General features: G+C 53.6%; 1 protein-coding gene across 4 annotated transcripts in view; it reads right to left on the bottom strand.

Moving 5' to 3' along the window:
- Nucleotides 1–396: 396 nt before the first annotated feature.
- The window catches only part of RAB11FIP3 (RAB11 family interacting protein 3), a 75,312-nt gene continuing 49,394 nt past the window's right edge, over nt 397–26,314 (bottom strand). For 2 of the 4 annotated variants that reach the window (XM_064478263.1, XM_031447447.2), the window contains exons 4-15: nt 21,675–21,832; nt 18,092–18,241; nt 15,971–16,105; nt 12,879–12,914; nt 8,981–9,074; nt 8,019–8,122; nt 5,572–5,712; nt 3,310–3,391; nt 2,505–2,642; nt 2,211–2,366; nt 1,925–2,065; nt 397–1,837 (exon numbers count right to left, since the gene is read on the bottom strand). In XM_064478263.1, the coding sequence (XP_064334333.1) occupies nt 1,724–1,837; nt 1,925–2,065; nt 2,211–2,366; nt 2,505–2,642; nt 3,310–3,391; nt 5,572–5,712; nt 8,019–8,122; nt 8,981–9,074; nt 12,879–12,914; nt 15,971–16,105; nt 18,092–18,241; nt 21,675–21,832 (1,449 nt within the window). In that variant the 3' untranslated portion in view covers nt 397–1,723. The remainder of the gene's footprint in view (nt 1,838–1,924; nt 2,066–2,210; nt 2,367–2,504; nt 2,643–3,309; nt 3,392–5,571; nt 5,713–8,018; nt 8,123–8,980; nt 9,075–12,878; nt 12,915–15,970; nt 16,106–18,091; nt 18,242–21,674; nt 21,833–26,314) is intronic. The other 2 variants (XM_064478264.1, XM_031447449.2) reach the window with 1 other exon arrangement.

Below are 26,314 nucleotides of genomic sequence, written 5' to 3'. Positions count from 1 at the left end.
GGCTGCACCTGGGTACCATGAATAAATGGTCCTCTACCTTGCTGCCCTGCCCCAGGAGCATCTTTGCTGGACTCCTCTGGGGGCCCAGCCTGGAGATACCAACCCGTGGCCTCTGGGAGGGGTTGGCTCGACCAGAAGGCCTCCCACTGTCTAAGCCCAGATGATGCCTTGGGGAGCTCCTGCCCGCCCCTCAGCCCTGGCAGAGGCAGCACTACCTCTCATCTGTGCGGCCCACCCCTCACCCCGCCTCACTCTCCCACGTCTAGGCCTCTGTCACTCTGCCTGGAAGTCTTTCTCGAAGGGGTAAAAACAGGGTCAGTGTGCAAGTCAGTGCCTGGCATTCGCATGAAGGTCACAGCCACAGCTATCAAGTGAGGCACAGAAACAGACCCAGTCTGCGTGGCGGGGCGCAGCAGGGCAGGAAGCAGAGTTCCAGTGTTTATTATCATACATATATATATATTTCATGTGTATACACAGATAGTTTTCTCTCTTGGAAGTATTAAAAAATTGATCAACCTTCAATCTATAAAAAATACCTACTCTACATGATAGAAAAATCTCTCCTCCAAGTTTACACTGATTTACACCCAAGGCTTTCCCCAAAATGTACAATACGAGGCAACGTCTTAAATCTTAGTGTAGAAGGTGGGCCACGTGAGGGTGGAGGGACACAGGGCCACACATGCTCACACACACACGCACACGTACACACACCCTCACATACGTGCTCACACACAGCAGTGGCCAGCCTGTTTGCAGGGTTGTGGCCCACCTGGGAGCACCCGGAGGCTCCTGGCCAGTGCTCAGGCTTGGGGTGGGGGGCAGGCCCAGCAGCCCCCATGGAGTGACGCTGCTGCTCCTGGCAGTGCAGGCGCCGGGCAGGGGCTTCCTTAAAGGAACCCCAAGCCACCAGGAAGGCCTTGATCTGTGTACCTGGAGAGCCTGCCCTGCCCAGCCTCCTGCAAAATGCACCTCGGGGAGGCACGAGAACTTCTAAAGACTTCAAACCTCCAGAAGAGATGTGGTTCAGACCTAGGAAACCCGGGCTTCCCCAGAGACAGCCGAGGTCCGCACAGGGAAGGGGGACACACCCCTGGGGAGGCAGCACCTTGCCCCAGCCCTGCCTGCATCCCCAGACTCAGCAGGGACCAGTGACACCCACCCAGGCCAGACAGCACATTCCACCCTGTTGGATTCTCAAGTCAGAGCCCCTGAGAGTTACTGCAGCGAGGGCAAAGCTGTGTGGCCTGAAGCTGGACCAAGGTGCCCCTTCTGGTTGGGTGGTGGCCTGAGCAGCCCCACGAAAGCTGGGGGGTCCCTGCAGTTCCTGGTCAGACCCTGACTCTCACTGGCATCGCCCACCTGCCCTCCCCACTCCACCCTGTCTGGTGCCAGGGTCCTGGGGCCTCTACACCCTCCAGGAGCGGCCATGGTTTGGGCGGCACCAGGTAGCAGCACCCCCAGCAGGGACCCATTTCCTTCCTACCTTCTTTCCCTGACAAGGCAGGAAGTAGTTGAGAAGTCAGAAAGTCTCATCCCTAGACTGAGAGACTGTCCCCACCTCTGCACAGAGAGCTGCTGTGGGCTCAGTCCTGGCGTCTCTCCTCCCCCTGCCCCTGCCCAGTTGTGTGCTCCGGTGGTCAGCGTGGGACCTCTGGTCTCTGCCCGTGTGTGTGCTGCGGTGAGTCCTGAATGCAGTGGGGGCGGGGCCTTCCTGCCTCTACTTGACCTCCAGGATGGACGGGTTGGTCTCCATAATGGCCACAATGATCCTGTCGATGTAGTCCTGCAGGCGGAAGTTGATCTCTTCCTGCTTCTGGATCGCTTCCATGAGCTGTGGGAGGAGCAAGGGTTGGTGTCTGGTATACAGACCGCAGGCACCTGCAGGTGGCCGGGCCAAGCCGGGGGTGGGGGACGCTACCTCGTCTCGAGAGACAGAGCTGATCTCTGCAGCCAGGGACTCAGAGAAGGATGTGGAGAAGAGGTTCTTGGCGCCCTGGATACTCAGGTTGATGATCTGCCCATTGAGCTCATCATTCTGCTCCTTCAGGCTGCGGTTGTCCTAGGGGGAACACAGCGGCCTCACTGCTGGGGCCATGGTCCCCAGACGGCCGAGGCTGCACAGAGACCAGCAGGGGCAGGACCCCGTCTGGGCGCTGACCTCCACACGCTCCACACCACCCCCAGAAGCCTGCCCAGCCCCTCACCTGCTTCAGCCTTCGGACCTCCTGCTCCAGCTCACTCTCCCGCGTGCGGCTGTTGTACTCCTGCAGGCCCACACTGCTGCTCCGGCCCCTCCTCTGCTCTGCCTCCAGCTTGAAGAGCTGCAGATGCTCCAGCTGCTTGCGCAGGTCCTCGATCAGCTGTGGCCGTGGGTGTCAGCTCAGCCTTGGCCTCAGGACCTCTGGGCAGCCTGAACACCAATCCCTCCATGCACCCAGCACCTCCATCCCAGGGGCCGGCTGCGGGCTGGCCTGCGTGCACCTGGGTGCCATACTCACCTCCTGGGTAGCCTCCTTGTCCCTCTGGAACTGGTGCCTCTCGTGGCTCAGTCTGTCCCCCAGCTTCCTCCTGTTCTCCTGCTCATCGCTGAGCCGCAGGGACAACTCCTCGATCTCATCCAGCAACTTCTGCTTCTCCTGCAAGTGACACAGTTGTGTGGCCATGCACACCTGCCACTGTTTGCACAGCTCTCTTCAGCTGTTGATGCCCTGGCTCTTGATGCACTGAGTCCAGGGGCTGCACCTGGGAACTTCCATCACGGGCGGGCGTGGATCCAGCCAACGCACGTGGCAGGTGTGCCCGCGAGGTCCCAGGGACTGTTTCTCGGGGGCAGGGCAGAAAGGACCGACACAAGAGTAGGAGGTGACCCCAGCTACTCAGCAGGGGCTAGAAGTGCTCTCAGACGTCCCCAGGGTGCAGAGCTGTCTAGGGGACGCTGGGCGGGGTGGCTGAAGAAGGGGCACCAGGGGCCAAGCTGAAGTCGGCCCTCAAGGACATCATCCCTGGACTCAAACCAGGGGTTAATCTAAGCATGAATCTCTGAGCCCAAGAATCCTGAGAAGTGGGCAGGGTCCATCATCTTCCAGCAAAGTGACGACCAGGCCCAAGCTGTCCTTGTCTACCACCTCACCTCCCCAGGCCGTAGGGCCTGGTGTCACCAGCCTGCACTTTGGAGCAGCACAGCTTGGCTGGCTACACCCTGGCAGACCCATGGGCAGACTGTGCAGCTGCCCCACTTTGGAGCACCTCTCAGCACATCCCAACAGGCGCAGAGGCGGGGAGACAGCTCAGCTGGCAGCTCACCTCCTCCAGGCGCTCGATGCTGGCCTTCAGGCAGGGCGTGCAGGACCTCAGCTCACTGTTCTCCTCATCCAGCTGCTGCAGCCTGGGGCACAGGAACAAGGCTGGGACCCGCTTCCCAGGAAATGCACCTCCTCGGGGAAACCTTGCTAGGAGCCGCCCAGGGACCCATGGAGCCGTCCCCCTACTGCCACATGCACCCACACAAGGGCTCTGGGCCAACGCTTCTTCATGAGTCTGGATGGTGTTTATATACAACTCTGGTTTGGGGACAATCTTAGGCTTACAGAAAAGTTGCAGACAGAGAGTGAGGTCCTGTGGACCCTGAGCCCACACCGGACACACCAGACACGCTGGTAACCAAAACACGGACTCCACCCAGCTTTCCCACCAGTGCATGTTCTGGTCTGGGGTCCCTCCCTCCCAGGAGTGCCTGGCGTTAGCCCTCATGGCTCCTGAACTTCCTGTGGTCTATAAAAGTCTCTGGACATCCCTGGTTCTTCATGACCATGACAGTTTTGAGCAGTGTATTTGGTAGAATGTCCCTCAAATTGCCTTGTCCAGTGTTTTCTCCAGACTGGACAGGATGTGGGGTGGGGAGAGTCCCACAGAAGTGAGATGTCCTTCCTGTCACAGGCGACATTGACCTGGATCACCTGGTTGAGGTGTGTGCCAGGTGTCTCCCCTATCATATTCTACTCTTCCTGTCCATTCTCTGTTCTCTGGAAGCCAGCCATGGAGTACAGCCTGCACTCCAACTTCCGCCTCCATGTGTTATTTGGACCTCCTCTATGGGAGCCTCACACTGGGCTACGCCCTGGGTGGTGGTCTAGTGGTGTCATCAGCTCTGACTACTGGGGGTCCCTCAACACACTGTCATCCATGTGCCCTTCTGTTTGAGCATTTCCCTACTTTCTGCCTTTTCCATGTGCTCCCAGCTCAGCCACAGACCCGGCCCTTTCTCCATGGAGCCCTGGACCCCTCCACAGCCTGGCTGTCATCATCCTGCTACACTGCAGCTACTATTGTACACAATGGGCCGAGGCCAAGCCGAGGAGGCTCCTACGCTTGGCTGACCTCAGGGCACTGACCCAGGGCTCCAGGGCCTCTGAAGGTCTGAGCAAGAACCCCAGGGAGCTGTGGGAGGCCAACAGGGCCCAGGTACACAGAGCTGCTGGCCTGAGGTGCACAGAGCAAGCAGTGGGTTTGCTCAGAAGCAGTGGTGACCCTGAGTCCCGCCTCACTCCCTGAGAGCCTCAGGAGGCCCCATCCACTTTGTGCCCCTCCAGCTGCTGCCTGCTTGGCCAGCAGGATGCCCTGAGGTGCAGGGTCTGGTATGCAACCGTGGGAGATGGATGGCCCACCTCAGTATCCACAGCCCCTGTGGAGAGGGCCTCAGCATGCGGAGAGACACCGCTTTCTCTGAGTCCACTGGATGGCACCGTGCTGAGGCCCCAGAAAGGCCTGGCTGTCCCAGGAGGTGGCCTCCCTATCCAGGGAGACCCTGGCGCAGCTCTGCATGCAGCCCCTCTTGCCACCCTCCGTTTTGAAGATGTGTCAATGTGTATTTTCTGGGCTTTAAGAACTAGAGACAAACATACTAAGGGGCCTGGGGTTGTACACGAGTAAGTAAAACTACTGCACGCTGAACTCTTCGGGCGGTGCCAGCTCAGTTAAAAAAACTATGAAGTATCCCCACCCTCACTGTGCACCCAGGAGCGGAACTCTGGGGAAGGAGGATAGGCAGGAACCTCAGGGTGACCTTTAAGCTGTGGCCATTTAGGTTCTCCGCCGGTTTTCTTTGACAAACACGGTTTGAGAAGCACTGGTCACCATGAGTGCTGCCTGCCCTCCAGCCCAAGCTCCTGGTTCCTGGCTGTGCCTCTGTGTGGGGTCTGCATAGCCTTCCCTCTTCACCTCCCCTTCTTCCGACTCAGCTAAGGATTATGCTTCAGAGGAGCATCAGGGTAATTTTCTCAAGATGCCTTAAAAAGAGATTTCAACTTTGATTTCGATCGGTGTGACCTCCACTGGAGAAAGATTACGGAAGTAACATCTGTGTAGGGTCAGCCTTTGATTTCAGGTCTTTTGTGGCCTTTAGTAGAGTGGTACAGTTTTCTTCACAGATGCTTTTCACTGTTCCTAGAGTCAAACCTGTGCCTGGGTATCCTGCCCTCCTGGGGTGGGAGCTGTTGTTGCCTGCATGTCTCACGATCACTCTCCCCCGACCAGGCCTGCAGGGTCTCGATCCCACTCTCCCCGCACCTGGCCTGCAGGTTCTCGATCTCGATGCTCTTCTCCCGCTCCATCTTGCACAGGAGCTCCTTCTGCTTGCGCGTCTCTTCCAGAACCATTTCACAGGCTCTCAGCTCCTGCTCCTTCAGCTGCTCCTCCAAGGCATTGGCTCTGCAAAGGCAGATGGGGAGGGGAGAGACTGTCCTGAGACGCTGTGCCTGGTCCTGGAGAGAGAGGCCCTACCCGGAGGAGGACATCCCCCCACAACCCACAGCCCCAGTCAAGGGCAGTTCTGAAGCAGGGGATGTACTCTCCAAACAGCCTCCACCCCCACACTGAGGGTGCACGGGGTTCAGACCACAGCACAGTCCTGACAGCACGGAGAGTCCCTACCACTCTCGGGGAGACTCACCTTCAGCCCAGCCTGCACCAACAGTTGCCATCTGTTCACTCTGTGTGGGCAGGAGACCCTCTTGGGCACAAGCCCACCAGGTGCCGGTCCCCAGGGCACCTCACCTGACACTCCAGGCTGGGGACCTGGGGTACAGTCCCGCTCTGCCCAGGTCAGCCACGGCAGATGCAAAAGCAGGTTTAGCCAGAACACGGGGACAAAGGAAATGCTCACGTGGAGTCTTGACCCTGGCCCCTTCCCAAACCACCATGCCCACCTGCAGGAGACACGAAATGACCATCCCAAAGAGAAGGGCTCCAGACCCTGCCCATGGGTGGCATGGTCCACACACATGGGGCTTCTCGTCTGCTTTTTGGTGCCTCCCATCTGAGAATGAATAGACTGCCAAAGATCACCAGACACCACGAGAAAGCTCTTAACGCAGAATGGCTAAAGCAAACAGAAAAAATGACCTGAAGGAAACATACATTGCGCAGGAAACACACAGAAAGCCCTGTAGATAAAACCCTCAGAGGCCTGAGACACCACATCCATGAAACAGGAGCAGATGTCTCAGAGGGAATGGATAACAGAAGTAACTCAGTAATTAAAACTGGGATAAGGAGAAGTCTCAAATTCAACAGAATTGAAGGAGAAAACCACTGATACTACACACAAAAAAGGAAAACAGAGAGTAGGAAAGCACAGCAAATGAGAGGGAAAGCCCACAAGGTCTAACATTCGATTAACAGAAGTTCAGCCAGACAAGAAAGAGGGGAAAACCACACAGAGAAATAATTCTGGAAATCCTCCTGAAGTGGAGGGACACAGTCTCCAGATTTGAGGCTGGAAACCACTTGCGCAGCACAGGAAATTATGAGATCCTCATGTGTCCAGGAACAGAACAGGAAGAGAACATACAGAGCAGGGAGACCAGAGCACCAGCCCTTTTCCTACCAGAGCCTACTTCCAACCAGAACTACAGACTCAGCCATGCTGCCAAAGGGGAGGGGAGGAGTAGGGGACACCAAACACATTTTCATATGTGCGAGGTCCTAGAGGACCTGGCTCCTAAGCACACTTTCCCAGGCAATAGGGGATCTGTTCAGAAAATGAGTAAGCAGAGAACTTGTGGAATCTGGAAAGTCAGAAACCAAACACGGACAAAGCACGTGGAGTTCCTACAATGGCAGTCAAAGGAGAGCAGAAGAGGCAGCAGAAGCATGTCGTTTAGGGGAACTCAGGCAAACACCAGAAGAAACATCCCCAGGAACTGGACATGGCTGACCCTGGAGCTGCTGGTGGGTAGGGCACGGAGCGTGGACTCTCCATTATGTATGTGGATGACTGACAAATGCCCATCAGATTAGATGAACCTCCCTAGTCAGCTAGAGAAAGGATCTGGGTGGGCCACAAGGATGGGGAAGGAGGAAGAGTGTCTCTGGAGATGCATCACATTCTTGGTGCGGCACTGGAAACCCAGCCCTCAAAGCAGTGTGTGGAGGAGCCCACGATGACATGCTGCACCCCAGCTCTCAGCCTCCAGAGAGCAGATTGCCTTCCTGACACCAGAGGACAGGTCGTGAAGGCCAGACTCGCCCAGGGTGGGAAGTAAGGCAGGGGTCCAGCAGCCACGGTGCACACGCCCGGTGCTGGGTCGTGGGGGAGGAGCCCGAGCAGAGCCAGGCCTCAATAGCCACCTGGCAAAAACATGCCACACGCACAGCGCTTCCAGCCTCCGGTGCCCACCAGCTTGGCCCCAGAATTGGTGTGTCCCCACAGCTCGTACTTTGCAGGAGAAGCACTGCTCTGAGGTTCACGTCATGACTGGCTTCCTGACACTGAAAAGGGCACCATCTGCTCTGAAAAGTCTGCAGAACAGAAGACAGGGAAGCACCCCTCTCCCTCCACCGCCTTCCACTTGGCTTTTATTGCTGACTTGGAGCTTGAGGCTCCCACTTGGGGCTTGTTTCTGCCGCTAAGCGCCCGAGAGGACCCCCACACTTCGAGGTGGGCCAGGTGTCCCCTTACAGGACAGCAGCAGGCCCGCCTCCAGGGAGACCGCAGCCCTCCCACCCGTGCCCACCTGTGCACGAGCTGCAGGTTCTCCTGCCTCAGCCGGCTGTGCTGCTCCCCGCTTGCAACCGTGTCCTTTTCCAGCTCTGACACTCGCTTCTCCAGGAAGACAACCTGGGGAGCGAGACAGCGGCTTGACAATCAAGGAGGTGGAGTGGTCTGTGCCCATGAGGCTGGAGCTGGGTCCGTCTCGTTCATGGAGACTATCCCACAAACAAGGCAGTGCAGCCCGATGGGCACTGGTGAGGACAGAGATATGCTGGGCCCACAAACCACAGGGGCAGACATCACCAGGGGCCCCCACACACAGGGGCTGAGGCTCAGCCACACCCAGCCTATGGAGGCAACACGCACCCAGAGTGCAAGTGACAGAAAGGCCCAGGGTTTGGTCCCACCCTCCTCCAGGAGCTCATTAACTAGACAGGAGACAGGCATGCACAACAGGTGGTGGGAAGTGTGATGGCCATCCTGGAGAGCCGGGGAAGGCTCTGCAGAGTGTGAGATGCTGGAGGTGCTGTAGAGAGGAGGTCCAGGAGGAGGTAGGGGTGGGGGAGGAGGTGAGGGGTCTGCTGTCCCCCTGCCTCTGCATTTCTGTTGGAGCTGGTCCTGAAGCCTTGGGGCCTTGGCTATAGTGAGGCTGCCCTGACCCAGGTGACCTCTCAGGAGCAGCCATTCCACCGTCCTGGCTCAGGGACCACTGCAGGCTGAGTGCCCCCAGGGTCTGGTGCACACTCAGCTGACCCACACGTTCACACAGGCTGTTCCCATCCTCCCTGTCACCTCTCCTTGTACAACATGAAACGCTCCTGTCAGTCCCATGACCACTGACACCTGAGGAAATCTGCTGGAGAGCATCAGGGCTGGTGGAGGTCTAACCAGCCCAGACAGTGCTATCACCGCCTCCTGCTGAGCTCTCTCCACACCTTGCTCCACACACCCTGCCATGGGCCCTGCCACCCGTCCAGGGCCTACCTTGTCAGCAATGTCCTCTTCCATGCACTCTGTGGGGTCTGGGGCAGGGTCCTGCAGGGCCTCCATGGTCAGGGCCCCCGAATGGTGTAGGTGCCTGTGGAGAAGAAAGGACAGCTCTGTCCAGAGATGGCCCTTCAGCAGAACAAGGATAGCAAACAAAGGGGATGACCGAGCAGCCAGTCCTATGAACATGAGCACCCCTAGGCCAGTCTGAAGGGCAGAACCAGCAGCAGGGGCCAGGTTTCCACTGAGGTACTTCCAGGCAGGACACTTTCCTGAGGGGCTGGGCCAGCAGGCCGCAGCCTGTGGGGCCCAACAGGCCCGGCCCCAGCCCCATTCCCTGCCAGCTACTGGGCGAGGGTACTTTGTACTCAGGCAATAAAACAGGACGTCATGCCTCTCCGTGATAAGAAATCATCTCATCCTGCACTGAGCTGCATGAAACATTAATTCAGGGTCATGACTTCTCGGCACACCATCACCTACATGCACCCTCCACTTCTGACTTTCAGGTGCATGTCTTGGGGCAGCGGCGGTGAGACCCCAGGGCAGCCAGGTCTCCAGCTGTGGGCACGTCGGGTGCCATGCAGCCCAGGCTCAGGTGGACCAGGCCATACCCTCAGAGCTCCTTCCTTTGCTCCTCGGCTGCTAGTACCTTAGGAGGTGCTCTGCAGACACAGCTGTGGTGATGTTGTATTGACTCACATTTACCCAGGACAAGTCTCCAAGCTGTGTGACCTGGAGGAAGCTACTCCCCTCACTCTGCTGTAGAATCAGCTCTGCTAAGGACACAGCACATTGTTATAAAATGCTCTTAAAAACTTTCTCTTTATTAACTGCACAAAGTTCTATGTCCTTTCTAGTACTGACTGAGCTGGTACCTTTCTTCAATTTTTTCCTAGAAATTCTCCAAGTGAAACAAAAAAGAAGGGCATCTTCATTGCCGGGGATCATGAGTCCCCAGACTGTGCCCTGGGCTGGGTGAGGGGAACATATGAGTACCTTTCTATAGATTTCATTTGATTCCTAAACTGGCGCTGAACCCAAAGGGCAGGAGGCAGACGGGACCACCATGTTCCTACCAAATCGCTCCTCTTAAACACCCACGACCCTGACCCAAATGTGAGCTCCTGTTGCCATTCCTGGGGCAGGAAGCTGCCCGCCCCAGGCCTGGAGACCACCCTGAGGAAAGGCCATGGCCAGGGGGGTTGTCACTCCTGAGCTCTTACCAGGGGTTCAGTGCACTTCCCAAGGTCTGAATCCAAGGACATGGTCCCCAGACACCCAGGGTGGGGCCCTAGCACATGGCCACCTCAGGGTAAGGCCAAGGTTCCTGGAGTGGTGAGTGGGGAGCTTGTTTATTTAAACTCACCCCTACTCAGGAGACCCAGTAGCAGAAGGGACTGGGGGAGTGCCTGATTCACCCCACAGGGAGGCAGGTCACGTCTGGCAGGTAGACAAGCAGGTGCTGGAATTGCACCCGAAATGTCATTGGAGCCCAGGCACACCGACTGTGGAGCCATCTGCATCCAGTCAAGGCCCACCACCAGGTCAGAGGTCAGGGCTGGTAGCTCCCAAACCCACGACCCAGCCACAACCCAACCACACGCAAGGGCTGAAACATGGCCAACAGCAGGCATTTCGGGTTTCGTTAGACGTCTGGAGGCAGTTTTAAGGGCAAAACAGCAGCAGGTTAAAATTGCATTTATATGTGGGGATGTGTGTCCAGACAGCAGAATATGACTGTTTGTTAACTACAAATACCTGTGGGTTGGGCTTGTTTTATAACAAAGGGTATCTGTGAAGGAAAAATCAAATTCTGAGAACAGTGGCCACGAAGCCCAGCAGCCCAGGTGGCTTGGGCCCTGGTGGCTGTTGGGTCCACCCGTGTCCCTGATGGGGGAGTCTGAGAGGACAGGATAGTGGGAGTTCTACCTTCCTTAGTCTCACCAGCTGTAGCCTGTTCAGGTAAAAGATGGGCGTGAGAAGGAAAGTAATGCTAAAACTATAATCAAAGTGGGGTTTGGAATTAATACTATGTTCCTAAGACTTTTCTAAAGGGCTTTTCTAAGAGGGTGATGGAGAGAGCAAGTGAGGAGGGTGATGGATTCACCTCTGCTTCCTCTGGATCCCAAGCACTTAAAATGAGAAAAAGAAAAATAAATGGTTTACACCCTCAAGGAAACACAGAGCAGAAGACAGCACCAGAAAGGAGACATCAGGGTGCTGGAGAGCTGGTCAGGACGGCCCCTGAGGGGCAGAAGAGATGAGTGCAGAGGGGGAGGGGTCTCCACCACAACCCTGACTCAGGACACATGGGCCTACAAACAGAGACTGCAGCACAGTCTGAACAATACAGCAGGCCCGGCACAGCCCTGGAACGCTGGCACTAGGCAGGACTCCACTCTGGGGAAACTAGCCAGCTGCCATGGGCAGCACTGCCCACTCGCACGCTGGCCAGAGGCCCGTGCCAGCTGTGAGCCGCCACTCCAGCACAAATAGACAGCACCTCTGTGGTTTGAGGGAAACCTTTAGCAAGAAAGACAGAGCTCAGAGGAGATAGGGAGGAGGGGCCAGTGGCAGGCGCCTCAAGGAAGGACCCAGAGGCTCCGGCCACGGAGTTCCAGGAGCAGGAGGTGGGATGGAAGACTGTCAATCAATGGTCGAGAAAGGTCCCAGAACTCAGGGACAGAAGCTTCCAGACTGAAACAGCACATCTTTCATTCTGCCCAGCACAATCAATGGGGAAAAGACTCACAAGATATGTAAAGTGTCTGAACTTCAGGGATAGAGAAAATATCTTGAAAGCATCCAGAGAGGGAAAATAGTCAAAAAGAAAAATCAGAAAGCATCAGATGTCCTGCAGCAGCCCCAGGGCTAGAAGATAATGAGCAATGCCTTCCAAATGCTAAAGGGAAATCATTTCCAATCTAGAATTCTACACTGAGCCAAACTGTGAGAGTGAAATGTCTAGTAAGGTCCCCAAAATTTATTCCCTGGGCACTTCTTTTCTCAAGCAGCTACAGGAAGATGAAATGCTGGATGAAAAATGGAGACTAAAAAAAGGAAGACAGGGGACCAGGGAGCAACAGGGGACCACAGCCGTGCAGTCTGCACAGTATGGACACAAAGGGCCGAAGCTCTGGGAGGGACCATCCAGACAGGAGCAGGGCTGCCTGGTGGGCCCATTAGAGGGCTGGGCAGTGAAGACAGAAAAGCAGCCTGGAAGATAAAGCAAATGAAAACATAAAGGCAATCACTGAATCCAGGAGAAGCAACAGCCTGTCTTAGAAAGGAAACCTGGTAATATGTTACACGGCTGCCCTCGAAGAAAGCTTGTGTCTTGTAAACCCATGAATACTGTCACTAGGGCTAGCCTGGCAGGGGAGGGGTTGTGTGTGACGTCACCTTTCACTGCAGGAAGCCAGGAGGTAGCTTCCAAAACTGAAAAATGAAGAAATGGTCACAGATGCATGTTCTTTAGAAACTGGCAGTCTGGCACACCTCCTTCACCTCCTTCTCACCCTGGGGAACCAGCAGGGAGGGAAGAATGCGGTGGACCCAGACCAGGGCTGTGACATCAGGCCCCCCGCAGACTCTCCACCAGCAGGCTAACCTATAGTCCTCGTGTAGTAAAGACTCAGATACAGGAGGAATGACAACAGCTTTCAACACAGACTTCCCAGCCACAAATCCAGGTCCCAATCCACTGCTGTGGAAATTCTTTTTTCAACCCATCCCCTCAAATTATTTTCAATCCCAAACTATGAGAAGTAAATTTCAAAAGTTTTTAAAAAATACCTTGGAAAATGGTATTTTCTAAAGATGGTATATTTAAAGAGCTGTGATGAGTGACATATTTCAGAAGAACACCTCGTGAGTAAGCAGGGTTTCTTACCTTGCCACCTTCTTGCTGGACAGCCGCTTCGTTGGACTGCAAAATCAAAATAAACAGGAAAATCGTATCAGAGAACAGACAGGGAAGAACAAGAGGAAACAGGAAATTTGGGCTAAAGAGATATGGGGATGGGGGCGCGTCCACAGGCATGCAGTTCCATGCACAGAAAGGCTCACTCAGCAAAACATTCAGGGACACAGGAACAATCCCAGGGGCTTGTCAAGGCTCCGCAAGTCACACGACTCCATCTCTCAAAGAGATTTTGGTTGGAGTTACAAACAAACCTCACTTCAGAGGCTGCCCCAGTGCCTGGACCCACCAGGTGGTTGCGCTGTGTCTGAGCCATTGGCCAGTGCCACGCTCCAAATGCTTTTGAAGCCACATTACCCTCCAAACGCTTGGTCATCACAGTCCCCCACATGAAGCGTGACACGGGCTTGTCTGCGACAGGAAAGTTTTGTCGTCGGTTTTAACCTAGGCACTGACTTGTCACACTCCAGAATCCCACTGGAGCGGTGATTCAGAAAACTTTCCCGATGACATTTCAGGACAGCAGACCTGGTCAGGCATGTATGGCCTGTCTGATGCAATCATCTGCAGTGAAAAGGGGCCAAATTTACCTTCTCTCTCATTTCTGAAGTCCAAAGTTTTATTTCCAATTTAATTGCTAAACTATTAGCCTCAACCTATGAGAAAACATATATCAACTCTCTAAGAATAAGAACAGCTATTGTTTTGAGCTCACAACAGCCAGACAGGGCACATCCCTCTTCAGTTACTGTGACTCTTAAGTTGTCTGGGGAAATACATGCTGTACCAGCTATCAACTTACTGCCCCTTGGCTTCAAACCCGTCCTTCCCACTGGTTCTGGGAAAGTGGATCTGGGCCCTCCACAAAGTTGTACTTTGCAGTGTTTTGTCAGCAGAGGGCACTGGAGAGAGATGCACAGGAAACCATGGGTCTAACCTGGCACCAATGCTCTCACCCGAAAACCCCAGCCCTGACACTTCCCAGGGCAGTTCTGCAGCAAGGCCGCTCTAGTGAGGCCCCTCCAAAGGAAGAGATTTTCTGGCAATGAGTTCTAGAAGGGGGGTTGCTGACAAGCCCCTCACAGCGGCTGTTCCTGCCTCTGTCTGAGCTTTCTGAGTAGCCGAAACCACTCCATCTTCTGTCATAGTGACATTCCTTTTATTCAACTTCCCCTGTCCAATTCCCTCGTGGCTCCCCTCTGCTGACTGGACCATGACTGATACTGTATATTTCAATGCAACTCTAACTTAATTCTAAGCACTGAGCCTCCCTGTTCAGTTTACCACCGACCTCTCAGATAGCTGTACAGCGACGGGGTTTACAATTTGAAAACAGACCTCTGGGTAAAGCAGACTCCTTAATTTCTACAGGATGAACTGCTTTCACAGAGGCTCCAAGGTACCTGGAAAATACCATAGTTGTCAGTATGTTCCGAGGGTCACTGGATAGATGTTTTATCTGATGTCAAAGCTTCTGGATACAGTGTGGACAAAATCACCTTTTACCACCCACAAACCACGACAGAATACATTCACTATGAGGCAATTCCGTGGAAACCAACAGGTAAGATTAAGATCACCTTAAGTGAGTGTGCAGGGGGAACTTCCTGACTGATGGTTGTGTCCTGATTATAACTAGGATTTTGATGGTTTATCAACCTGCTTGTTGGTGTCTCTCTCAGGGAAAAGGTGGCTGAAACGATGTGAGACCCGCTAGACTGGCTGGTTGGACTTGGCCACATCCTAGTCTGTTCTCTGACCCACAGAACCTAGCAGAGGAGACCCTGGCCATCCTGGGGCAGGCTCTCAATGTGGGAAAAGATCACTCTCACCTCAGGAACCTGCAGAAAATGAGAGCTGAGACATGTGTCTCTGTGTTCACCCCCAAATACAGACATGGCAGGCCTCCAATCAGGAATGGCAAATGACCCAGCCAGGCTGAGCAGCCTTCTTGGAGCACTGAGCCCTCAGCTGAACAAGAGAGGCAAACAGAGTCACATCAGTCACGAGGACACCCAGGGAGACCAAGCAGCTGTGGCCAAGGCCCTAAAGGGCAGGACAGTGGGCCTGGGAGGTAAGTGGACACCCCAAAGCCATCAGGATGGTTCACCTTTCGTGCAACTCCTTAGAGTTCAAGGCCCCTTCCTCCAGGAAGTCACCCTGGATTGTTGCCTGGGAGCCTGCAGTACTGATTGGCGCATACTGCCCCCTCATGTCCAGCACAAGTACTTGGTGGGTGACTCGCCTTCTCTGCTGGGTGCGCTGCATGAGGGGCCCATCTCTTCTCCAGATCCATGCAACAAGCTAAATCGACGATACGCATCATGAACACGTCAAGATGTGCAAACTACCCAAAAGGATTCTCTGTAACCGGAGTCTGTGAAGCTGTAAAAAGTCAGCTAAAGGACTGTCTCCTCCTGGAACTCTGACCTGGGACTGAGTACTGGGGATGGAGAGAGAAGGAATCAGCTTTAACGGGAACCAGGAGACGGAGAAGAGAGACAGACAAGGAGCAGTAGACATGTGCTGGGGCCTGGGCACTTGAATAGGGTAGTGAAGCTGGATCTTCTGGTAAGAGGCTGAGGCAGCCTTACAGTGACGGGCGCAGGGCAGGGCCCACCTGCGGTACATTCCTGAAAGCGGCTTATATATCTGTGCTTAAAGACCTCATATCAATTTAGATTTCCCAACACTGCTTCATGTGACTCTCAATCAGAGAAGTCTGCTGATAAACCGGGAAAAGCATCTCTTTCTAACAGCAGACGCTCTTTCCTGGGCTGGATTTTCTCAGGCAGGACAGAATCAGATGACTGGGCTGTGGCATGAACACAGGGCGGCAAGGCGGAGGGCACTGACCATGGGCGCAGCAGCACATGCAGGGGAGGGCAGGGCCAGAGGGAGAGTCCGCTGTCTGCACGCTCGCCTCGGCCTCTGGAGGAAACACCCCTGGACTGGGCCCGGCAGAGTGATGGGCACCTGGGGCCAAACCAGTGAGGAGTTGTGGGCAGGCGGAGTCCCCCTCACCCTTGAATGAGAAGCAGGCTGGGCACCACATCGGTTACCTATTCTTTTCAAGATCACTCAGGCGAGCAGACAGATCCTCAAGGCGGTTGATTTGTTTGTGGCACTGGCTACAGTAAAACTCAAAAGCCTCATCAGTGAGGATGCTGTGCAGCTTGGCAGCAAGCGGGTCAGCGCTAGAGAGATGAGAAGTGTCAGTTCAGGAGAGAGCAAGGACTGTGGGGCCTGCTGGCGGAGGACCCCGGTCTCAGCACTGCCTCCAGGACCCATGGCACCCCCCCAGCTCAGCACCTGCTCGGAGGAAACAGGCGCAGCCCACCAGCTTCAGTGTAAAGTGAAACCCTGCTTTAACTGGACACGGCACTTTCAGCTTGGTCAAAAACAGGTCAGTGTGAGAGCAAAGCGTGTCACCAGGTGGCGTCCTACTTCCTGTTCTGTCTCTTTCAGTAACTGTCTAAGAACCACCAGAATCAAGAGCTGTGGGTGGACAACAAATCACCAGTGATTCTGTCATCTTTAAGACTCTGGTTAAAAACAGAGTTTCGCAACCTAAACTCAGTGGGCTTTCAGGGCAGTGGTGGTGAGGACCCCCAGGCTTTGGAGCCAATTTAAAGAAACAGCAACTGCAGCACAGAAGTTTCACCTGAAACAGCAAACAGCGAGAATGCCGGACAAGAGATAGGAGCACACAAAACAAATGGAGAGACCACCAAAACAGGAAAGACACGCTCAGCAAGGCCACCGCCTGGGCCTTTACTTGAAGGCTACCGGGAGCACGTGTGGAAGAGGAAAGCCACTCCCAGACTCTCAGCCCCCGGAGGACACAGGGGGTCTGTCAGGCAGCCATCCCCCCGCCCAGCACTGCTCCTATCCAGGTCCTTGGCCTGGGTGACAGTTGGCACAGGAAGAATCTCACAGTTGCCGGTTTAAAGATACCAGTCCTCTGCTGTCGGTAGAGAGGGAGAACTGGGAGCAGAGAGGAGAGGTGACCGACATGGGCAGGCAGGTCAGCCAGCTCAGGGCCTCCTTGAGGGGCTGGCTGGTCCTGCCCCCAATCTGGATACGAGGGGTGGCCTTCTCCCAGGGCAGCCCAGAGAGGAGGGACCAGCTCTGTGAGCGAAGGTCTTGCTCTTTAGAGACCATAGTTCAGTTTATTCAAAGCTGGAACTTTCCAGGCAATTTGGGGATATCAGATAATTGTAAGAAGATGAATCCAAAGAGTCATTTATGATGTTAACACCTCCCTCATAGACTGGTCAGAAGGTACAGACTTTCAGCTGCTAGAGGAATAAGGTCTGAAGGTCTAATGTAAAACACGGTGACTACAGATGGTGACACTACACAGACCTCAAAGATACTGCAGGTTTGGTTCCAGACCCTCACAGTAAAGTGAATGTCACAATAAAGTGGGCCACATGGAGTTTTTGGTTTCAAGGTGGATGTAAAAGTGACGTTTACACTATACTGTAGTCTAATAAGTGTTTAATAGCATCACGTCTAAAAAAAACAGTGTGCACACCTTAACAAAAAAAATACTTTATTGCTAACCCCCTCCCCCCCACCGGCTAACCACCATCTGAGCCTTCAGGGAGTTGTCATTTTTTTGCAACAGTAACATCCAAGATCACAGGTCACAAGTCACCACAACAAAGGTGATCCTATTGAAGTTTGAAATATCGCAAGAATTACCAAACCATGACAGAGATACGAAGTGAGCAAATGCTGTTGGGAAAACGGCGCAGGGTTTCCACAAGCCTTCAATTCCTAAGAGACTGACCATCTATGAAGCACAACCGGGACTGCAGTCTGCTAGGTCCACCTGCGCTGCACAGATGACCTGTGAGTAGGATGTAAATGCTCACACACACACACAGCCTCCCTCAAGTGCACTACAAACCACAAGGAGAGCCACAACCAGCGCTAAGAAACCCGTAAAGCCGAGCTTCCCAGTGTGGGCTCCAGGCCGCGTGACTTAGCCGAGGCCTCACAAACCCCAGTGACCCAGGAACACAACTGGACCAGGGGATCCGCAGCGAACGTGCGTGCATCCCGGTAAATGCTACGACTTTGACTCCAGCATTGTTTCAGTACAGCCCAGTAAATAAAAAAGTTCTACCAGCCTGGGAACCAGAAGGGGCCCCTTCCCCGCTCAGGGCTGGTACCTGGGGATAAGGAAGACAGGGTCCCTGCAGCCGTGCTCCCCGTTGCAGACGGTCTCGGGGGACAGCTCCGCCTCGCTGCCCTCACCATAGTCCTCGAAATGCTCCTCGCCGCCTATCACCGCGACGACAGACTGGCCGTGCAGGTGGGATCTGAAAGGGAAAAAATGACTGATGTGTCGGCTGCTGGCCCAGGCCGCAGGCACCCCAGAGCCCAGGGCGTGACCCGTGCCTTCTGGCAGACACACGCTGAGACTGCCTGCTCAGTTCAGGTGTTCCAGTGGCCGTGCCAAGAAAGGTGAATGGACGGCAAGACTGCTTTTAACATACTTCACTCACCAACATACCAAGATATCACCATTACAAAAACAAGATTTTTACTTCATATCCTTATTTCATAATATGCCTTTAGACCTGGTGTTTGCTGCACACCCCCAGCAGCTCTGCAGAGGATGGCCGCTGTCCACGCCGACCTGCGTCCAGGGCCAGCGCATCTGGCCGCAGAGGCTGAGCCCACTCTGGTGCCTCCAGGAGTCTTTGGGAGCTCCTCCACCCAACGGCCAGCCTGCTCCTCACCACAGACCCCGCGAGAATCCACGAGCCAGCACAGGAGCTGTCCCTCCAAGGAGCACAGGGCCTGGGGGCAGGAGTGAGTGGCCACTGGCCACTCAGAGCAAGTTCCACCATCACAGCCACCAGCACACACGAGCCGTGCTCCCCAGAGTTTGACTGTCACTCGCATGCCTCCAGCTCTGCATCCTCTTACACAGAGAGCGCGGGAAAGGATTCTGTCCAACAGTGGCCGTTTTAAACCGAGCTACCTCCTATCTGTCTAGGAGAGCTGCTCAGTGAGTCAACGTGCCAGGTCCTGCAAGAGGCAGCTGCCCCAGCATGAGGAGGACGGACACACAGCAAGCCCGCTGCAGATAAGGGGGCTCCAGCCACCTCTCCCAAGGGCAATTTCCCTCGTCAGAGGGGACACTGGGGCCACAGGCAGCATGCTGGGGCCGAGGGGTCCAGACCAAGCAGCTGTCACATATTGAGTTACCAAGTTGACAGAAAAAGGGGACGTTGGCTTACAATTGGCATCATCATGCCAACAGGCTTTTCAAAATAGAAAATTTTCTCATATTGACACTAATGTGACTTCAACAAATCCTGAAGGCAAGTCACTGCTTACACAGCATGACAGCTCAGAGCCTAGAAACTCCCAGGGAAAGATTTAAGACCTCAAAGTGGTTTCCCAGACTTAGCTCTTCTTAAACTTTCTTTGATTACTGGATGCAAATCAAACTTAATTAGAAGAATTTAGCTTATTACCTTATAAAATATTGATAAGAAAGCTCTGATGAAGGTGGCATTCCCATTCCCACTGTATTTCGTCCTTACTTCTTCCTCCCCAGCCACGCCACACTAAGCTCCACTTCCACTCGCGCTGGGCTTGTGCCCCTCGTACCCCCAAAAAGTGTACTTCCAGGTCCCAGTAGAGTGCAAGGGCCCAGTGTGAATGCACACCCTCCCTACCTCCATCGGACGGTCACACCCAACTGTGGCAATCAAAGAAGACAAAAGTAAATGGAGTAAGGCCAGGAGACCCAATGTTGTCAAGATGTTGGTTCTCCCCAAATTAATCTACAGACCCAACACAATTCCAAACCCAAGTCCCAGCAGATATTTTTTTTTCCAGAGACTAACAGACAGAATCTAAAATCCATGTGGAAATGCAAAGGCCAAAGGTGCCAATGAAGCCTTGAATAGTGAGGCTGAGGGGGCACATGGCCAGACGGCACAGTTGGTGACCACTCGAGTAGAAACACTGTGTGGTAAGGACCCAAAGAGGGCAAACATGCAGAGCAGAGCATCCAGACACAGCCACCTCATGGGGCAGGAGGACGGAGGATGCTTCAGAACTGAGCCTGAGTCGATGGGACATCCACACGGGGAATGTGACCCAGCCTTACACCACACACAGAATCCGTAATGGAGAGATTACAGGTCTGAATATGAAGCCCCCAAAATAGAGCCTTTAAAGAAAAGCAGAAGTAGAGGTCCTAGTGACATGGAGTAAGCAGAGACTCCTGAAACAGAACAAGAAGTGCCAACCACAGAAGACAGACAGACAAATGGGACTGTGATGCGATGAAAAATGTCTATTCCACAGATGCTCCAGGGAAGTGAGAGGGAGGGACCTCCAGAGGGGAAAACACACATGTGGGACATGGACTCCCCTCTGAGATCAAGAGCTCCCACGACCAAGCAGGGAGGAAGACAGACCAGGGGACCGCACCCACAGCCTGTCTCTGCAGAGGTGGCTGGGACGCAGCCGCCAACAGTGGGTTTCAACAGCAGAGCTGACAAGCAGCGCTGAGACCATTGGGCCTGCGGGCCCATTTACCACCTGGCCTCTTGCAGAAAGTGCAGAACCCTGCAATCAACCAGTGGGCAAAAGGCTGGGACAGGCTCCACACAGAGGAGGGTCTCCACGGGGCAGCAAGTGCAAGAAGGGCTCCAGCCTTATCAGTCCCCTGGAGACAAACCCTTAGACCACGGGCACCAGGAAGCAGACAATGCCAGGCGCCACGATGCCAGATGCTGCGATATCAGGCGCCGTGAGGACAGTAGCAGCCAGAACCCACCTGTAGCTGTCTGACCCGTAGAAACCCCTATGGATGAGCATGGGCCCAGGTGCGCCTGGCGCCACCCCAGGAACAAATCCGGCCACCAAAAGACCTGACGCTCACAGTGGCTCTACTCACAACACCAAGACTGTGAGCTCCCCAACATCCACTGACAATGAAGCAAAGAGCTGCGGCACATTCATACAGCAGAATGCCGCTCTAATGACAACAAAAGTAGAGCATTTATCACGGTGCACACGACAAAGACGAACTCACGGCCACATGCTGAGCAGAAGCAGCCAGGTGTAAAGAGGACACACGCTGGTGTGATGACCTTCACAGGGCGGGGCTGCTGTGCAGTGCGGAGCCAGGGCTCCTAGAAGGGAGCAGGGGCACCTGGCCCGGGTGTGTTTGTGCACTGGGACGTCAGTAGGCGGTACTTCAATTAAAGAGAAAAAACACAGGCTCCGTGATGGCCAAAAGAGAAATGAAATGAAAAATAAGCAAAACCAAACCAAACCAAACCACTTTTGAGGCTTCCCAAGGCATCCAAGGCAGAACCTCAGCCATCACTTGGCATGTGGGCTGCCTGGCACCCCTCCAACCTCGTCCTCCCCAACGCCATCCTCAAATGCATGGAGTTGGAGTGCCGTATGGATGCACGGTTCTTAGAGCCTATGGCAGACATCCACCGAATGGGGTGTCTTGCCCTGCTTCCTAAGAACTGTGATGACAAAGTCCCAAAGACTGAGTTAACGTCTTGTCCTACAATTCCTGTCTCTGAGGGAGGAGCACCGCCTGACGGAAGACAGCATAGGACAGCTGGGCGCAGGCCCTACTGCAAGGTCACACTCTCCTTCTAAACCACCCCGACGTGACGTCCCTGCCTCCGTGAATCCAATCTGCCCACCAGATGTGGCCTCGCGGCACCCTTGGCACAAAACCCAGGCCATGCAGGTGGTACCGACCTGCCCGGGAGCAGCAGCAGGGCGCCGTGGCTGGGCTCCTCCGTGGCATCCAGGCACTCAGGGGGCACCAGGGTGCCCGTGTCCTCGTCCGTGAAGGTCTCACACTCGCTGTAGGTGCTCTCGGAGCCCATGTATGCGCTGTCTGTCACCTCGTTGGCCTAGGAGAGAGCGCCAAGAGTGAGTCCCGGTGCCCTGGCATGGCTACAGCCACAAGTGATGCCCACACAGCAGAGGCACTGAAACACCGTGTGCACAGAGGGCCTTCATGGGGGAGACGGCCCTCCTGTATTTCTAAGCAGAAACATTAGCTTACAAAACAGTTCTGTTTTTTAAAAAATGAAAAACAGGCATGTGTCCAAGAGCAGAAAAGACTATTGGAGTGATTTTTGAAGTTAGTTATATAAACATACCTAAAACAGACACAAAGTATCAATATCACACGATAAACCCCAGTACAATCACCCATTTTGTGGCTTCCATCACTGCAATGATTTATATCCAAAGAATTAACACTCAGCAGTGTAAGAATATGCCTTTTAAAATTTAAAAGTCGTCTCAACATCTGTTAAGTGCGTTCAGGCTACTGCTCAAATTCAATTACATGGTCTAACCTAATTAGATCAAAGCACTAATTAACCAATTATTTCACCAATCAATTGTGTTTGCTGGTTAAATGTCTACTTTCCCACTAAACACATCTCTGTTATCACTCTTATGGACTCAGCATCGAGCACAGGGCCCAGCGAACAGTCAACAGTAGATATCTGTGGATTTTACAGATGAACTTGAAACCAAAGAACCATTGAGCAGGCCATTTTCAATTTAATAATCTCTGCTTTAATTAAAATGCAATTGCTCTGGTTCGGAAAAGTAGCCAACATTTCACGCTCAAAAGATTCCGAGGTTAACAATTTGCAAACAAGTAAGATTTCAGAAAAGCAGCAAGAACGGTGCACTCTGTCCTCAGTTCATCACAGGATGTGGGCAGCGTGGTCAAATGTGCCGCAGCCACATAGAGGTCCTTGGCTGACCCTGCACGACTGCACCCTCGCCCAGACAAGGAGACCCAGAGGGCCAGGCCAGGGGAGCTTGGTGTGGTGGTGAGAGGTCCAAGGTCCATCCCTGGTCTGCGGTCCTCCAGCTGTGTGACCCCAGACTGGGGCCCTCAAGGTCTCAACCACTCTGAGCCATGTCGGCTCACTTGTAAAACGGAGGTTGTAGTGCTGACCTCACAAGGTGACAACCACTCGGGATTTGGGGATCACACGGACAGGTACAGGAACAGAGATGGGAAGGCTGTGGGGTTCATGTGTCACTGGAGGTGGACACCCTGCAGCCGCTCATCAGGCTGGAATAAAACAGGGACTGGTGGGAGAGGTGCCTGCTGCAGGTGTTCGTGATGGCACTTCTACTTCCAAGGGAAAACCAATGTACCTGGGAATCTAAAGCTACTAAGTAATCCACAAAGAGCGTTCACTTCAAAACCTGAAACCAGGAAATCCCTTCAAAGGGCACTCACTCTAGTTCTCATCAGCCCTGAGCAGGTGGCTCTGGGTTCAGCCTGCAGGAGGGAAGGGGCAGAATCCCCAGACTGCCAGCAACAACCATACAGACCCAAGCCAGCTCTCGGGCTTTCAGCCAAAACCTCTTACAAGAGCACTGCTCAGTGTCCACAGCTCCTCCTCCACCCGGATGCGGGCAGGGCCCACATACCCCAGGCTTTGACTGGGACCCTCTGAGATGGTTTCCTGTAGGGAGCCGCACTTGACTCTGAGGTCAGCATCTAAAAAGCCACCAGGTAGCACTTTTGACAGACGCACAACGCTTCTGGCCCCTGTGGCCCCTGTGTCCCCGCAGGCAGCTCAGCTTAGTGTGTGAGACCAGCTCAGTGCCAGGCTGCAGCCTAAACCCTCCCTGGACGTTGGACAGGACGGATCAGGATGGAGGTAACTCTCCACTGACACGGGAACAAGGAGGTGAATGCTGCACAAACCCGACCGCGCATCAGAGCGCTCACACATTCCTTCTGGGCGACTACCTGCTGAGCAGACAGAGGAAGACAAACACTCCCACCTTCCATCGTCACTCCCAGAGCAAGTCTGTCCCTGAGGACACACTGGACACTGACAGGCTCTGTAAGGACCCAGCCTGGGAAGGCTGAGGGGGCCGGGAGGACAGGGCTGGGTCGTCTCATGGATGCTGCCCACCTGCTCACGACCTGGAGTTCAGCTCTTACTGGTCCAGGCTGCCCTGAATGTCAGTAAGCCAGGCAGTTTTCTGGGGGCAGAAGACCATCCGAGAGTATGGTCCCCTGGCTGAGCACAGAATGGCCGAGACGTCCCAGAGGTTCACATGCCGCCAGAGAGGACCTTGCTCCGCCCAGCCAACCATCTACACCACCAAATTCAACATGTTTGGATGAATTAATGTGGGAGTCAAAGTGCACCTTACAAAGCTTGGTTGAGTATCCCTCACCAGTTCACAAACGTGCCAACAGGACAAGGACCACCAGGTGGACGAGGAAGCCCGTGCTCATGGTCATTGGCTAGGAACACAGGTGTGGCCAAGCCTGCCCGGGCCCCCCCATCCATTCGTGGTCCCTCCAAGGAAAACCAGTGGCCAGGCACAGCCTCCTCTTACCCTCAGATGCCAGTCCAGGCTGGGCCTGGCTCCATACACCCACTCCAGGAAGGGCGTGCTCAGGGAGATATTCTCCCCGTCGAATCAGAGGTCGGGGGTCTCTGTCCAGACTAGCCGTCAGCTTCCGGCAGCCTCCTATTTGCCAGTCTTGCTGAGATTCTGCAAAACCCGTGTGTTCACCTGAAGGTGCATCACTGCTTTGGAAGAAGCCTAACCCGCTCCCAGACTTGCTCCAGGAAACCTGCCGAGCTGGCCCACGAGGTGGGCAAAGTTCAGAGAGTGCTGGCTGCGTTTTTAACAAACAGTTTAGTCAGATTTAAAAACAGAGTGGCTTTTGTTCTTCATTTTCCAACCTTTCTGATAACAGTCTGCACAGAAGACATATTTCCCTAAGGCCGGGAGTGGGAGAAGGAGGGAGGGACAGAGAAGGCACAGCAGAGACAGTTCTTATCACTCATTTGTGCCTGCTCTCTGCGACTTTCCCACCACTTTCCAAAAACCCTAACGCATGAGTTCGTCCCTGTGGGCGGCGGGGCCTTCCGCTCTCCACCCTTCTCCTCGCCCAGATTCTCAGACCTGGACATTTTTTTTTTCAGTTGAACTATATAGTTGATTTACAATGTTGTGTTAGTTTTAGGTGTACAGCAAAGTGATTCAGTTATACACGTACATATATACATTCCTTTTCATATTCTTTTCCATTATGGTTTATCACAAGATACTAAATATAGATGCCTGTGCTATACAGTAGGTCCTCATTGTTTCTATTTTGTATATAGTAATGTGTATATGGTAATCCCAAACTCCTAATTTATCCCTCCCGCCCATCCCTTTCCCTTTGGTAACCACAGCTTTCTGTGTCTGTGAGTCTGTTTCTGTTTTGTTCATTTGTATCACTTTTTAGATTCCACATATAAATGATACCATATGATATCTGTCTTCTCTGTCTGGCCTATTTCACTTAATATGATAACTTCTAGGTCCATCCATGTTGCTGCAAATGGCATTATTTCATTCCTTTTTATGGTCGAATAGTATTCCATCGTATATAAACACCACATCTTTATCTAGTCATCTGTTGATGGACACTTAGGTTGCTTCCATGTCAGATGTGAAGCTTTCTTCCTATTCGAATGAATGTCAGTGACAAAGCTGAAGTCACCCCTCACCTCTTCTCCTTCTCAGAAACGACAAATCAGTAACTTTCTCCTGGGAGTTCTGTTACAAGCTAGGAGCCAAACGGATGCTTGGGGAAACGCTGAAGTGTCCCCAGCAGGAAAAGGACACAGGAGCAGCAGCCCATTTGTAGTTACTGCACAGGACACCCCTGACCAGCACCACCGTGTGCTCCAGAATGTCAATAAAAGGCCTATTCATCTCTGAAGATCGCCAGCAGAGGGTCCCCAAATGTGGTATTGGATGTAATACACGTATTCTCCATTCATATTTTTAACTGGATTTATTAAGATCACACAACTTTCAAGTTTTTTAAAAACAGTTATCTTTTGGGGGAGGGGTATAGCTCAGCAGTAGAGCGTGTGCTTAGCATGCACGTGATCTTGTATTCAATCCCCAGTTCCTCTATTAAAAAGCAGTAAGTTTCTATACATTACCTAGTTTCATTTCCCTCAAAATTACATCCAAAAGCCTTAAAAAGCACACACACACACACACACACACACACACAAAACATGGAGGAACTTTAAAGGTCCCACACTGTATGATTCCAACCAACTCTACGACGTTCTGGAAAAACAAAACTACGAAGACAGACGTTCTGGAAAAACAAAACTACGAAGACAGTAAAAGATCAGAGGTTGCCAGGTGCCAGTGGGGAGGAACGGAACACAGAAGACGTTTAGGGCAGCAAAGCTACTCAGTGTGATGCTACAGTGGTGGATACACATCACTACACATTGATCAAAACCCACAGAACTACAGCACCAAGAGCAAACCCCAATGTGAACTATGGGCTTTAGTGAGTGACAATGTATCCACCC

The sequence above is a fragment of the Camelus dromedarius genome, chromosome 24 (genome assembly GCF_036321535.1).
Source record: "Camelus dromedarius isolate mCamDro1 chromosome 24, mCamDro1.pat, whole genome shotgun sequence".
NCBI lineage: Eukaryota > Metazoa > Chordata > Mammalia > Artiodactyla > Camelidae > Camelus > Camelus dromedarius.
The sequence above is the reverse complement of the archived record's forward strand: the minus strand, read 5'-3'. Positions and strand labels throughout refer to the sequence as shown.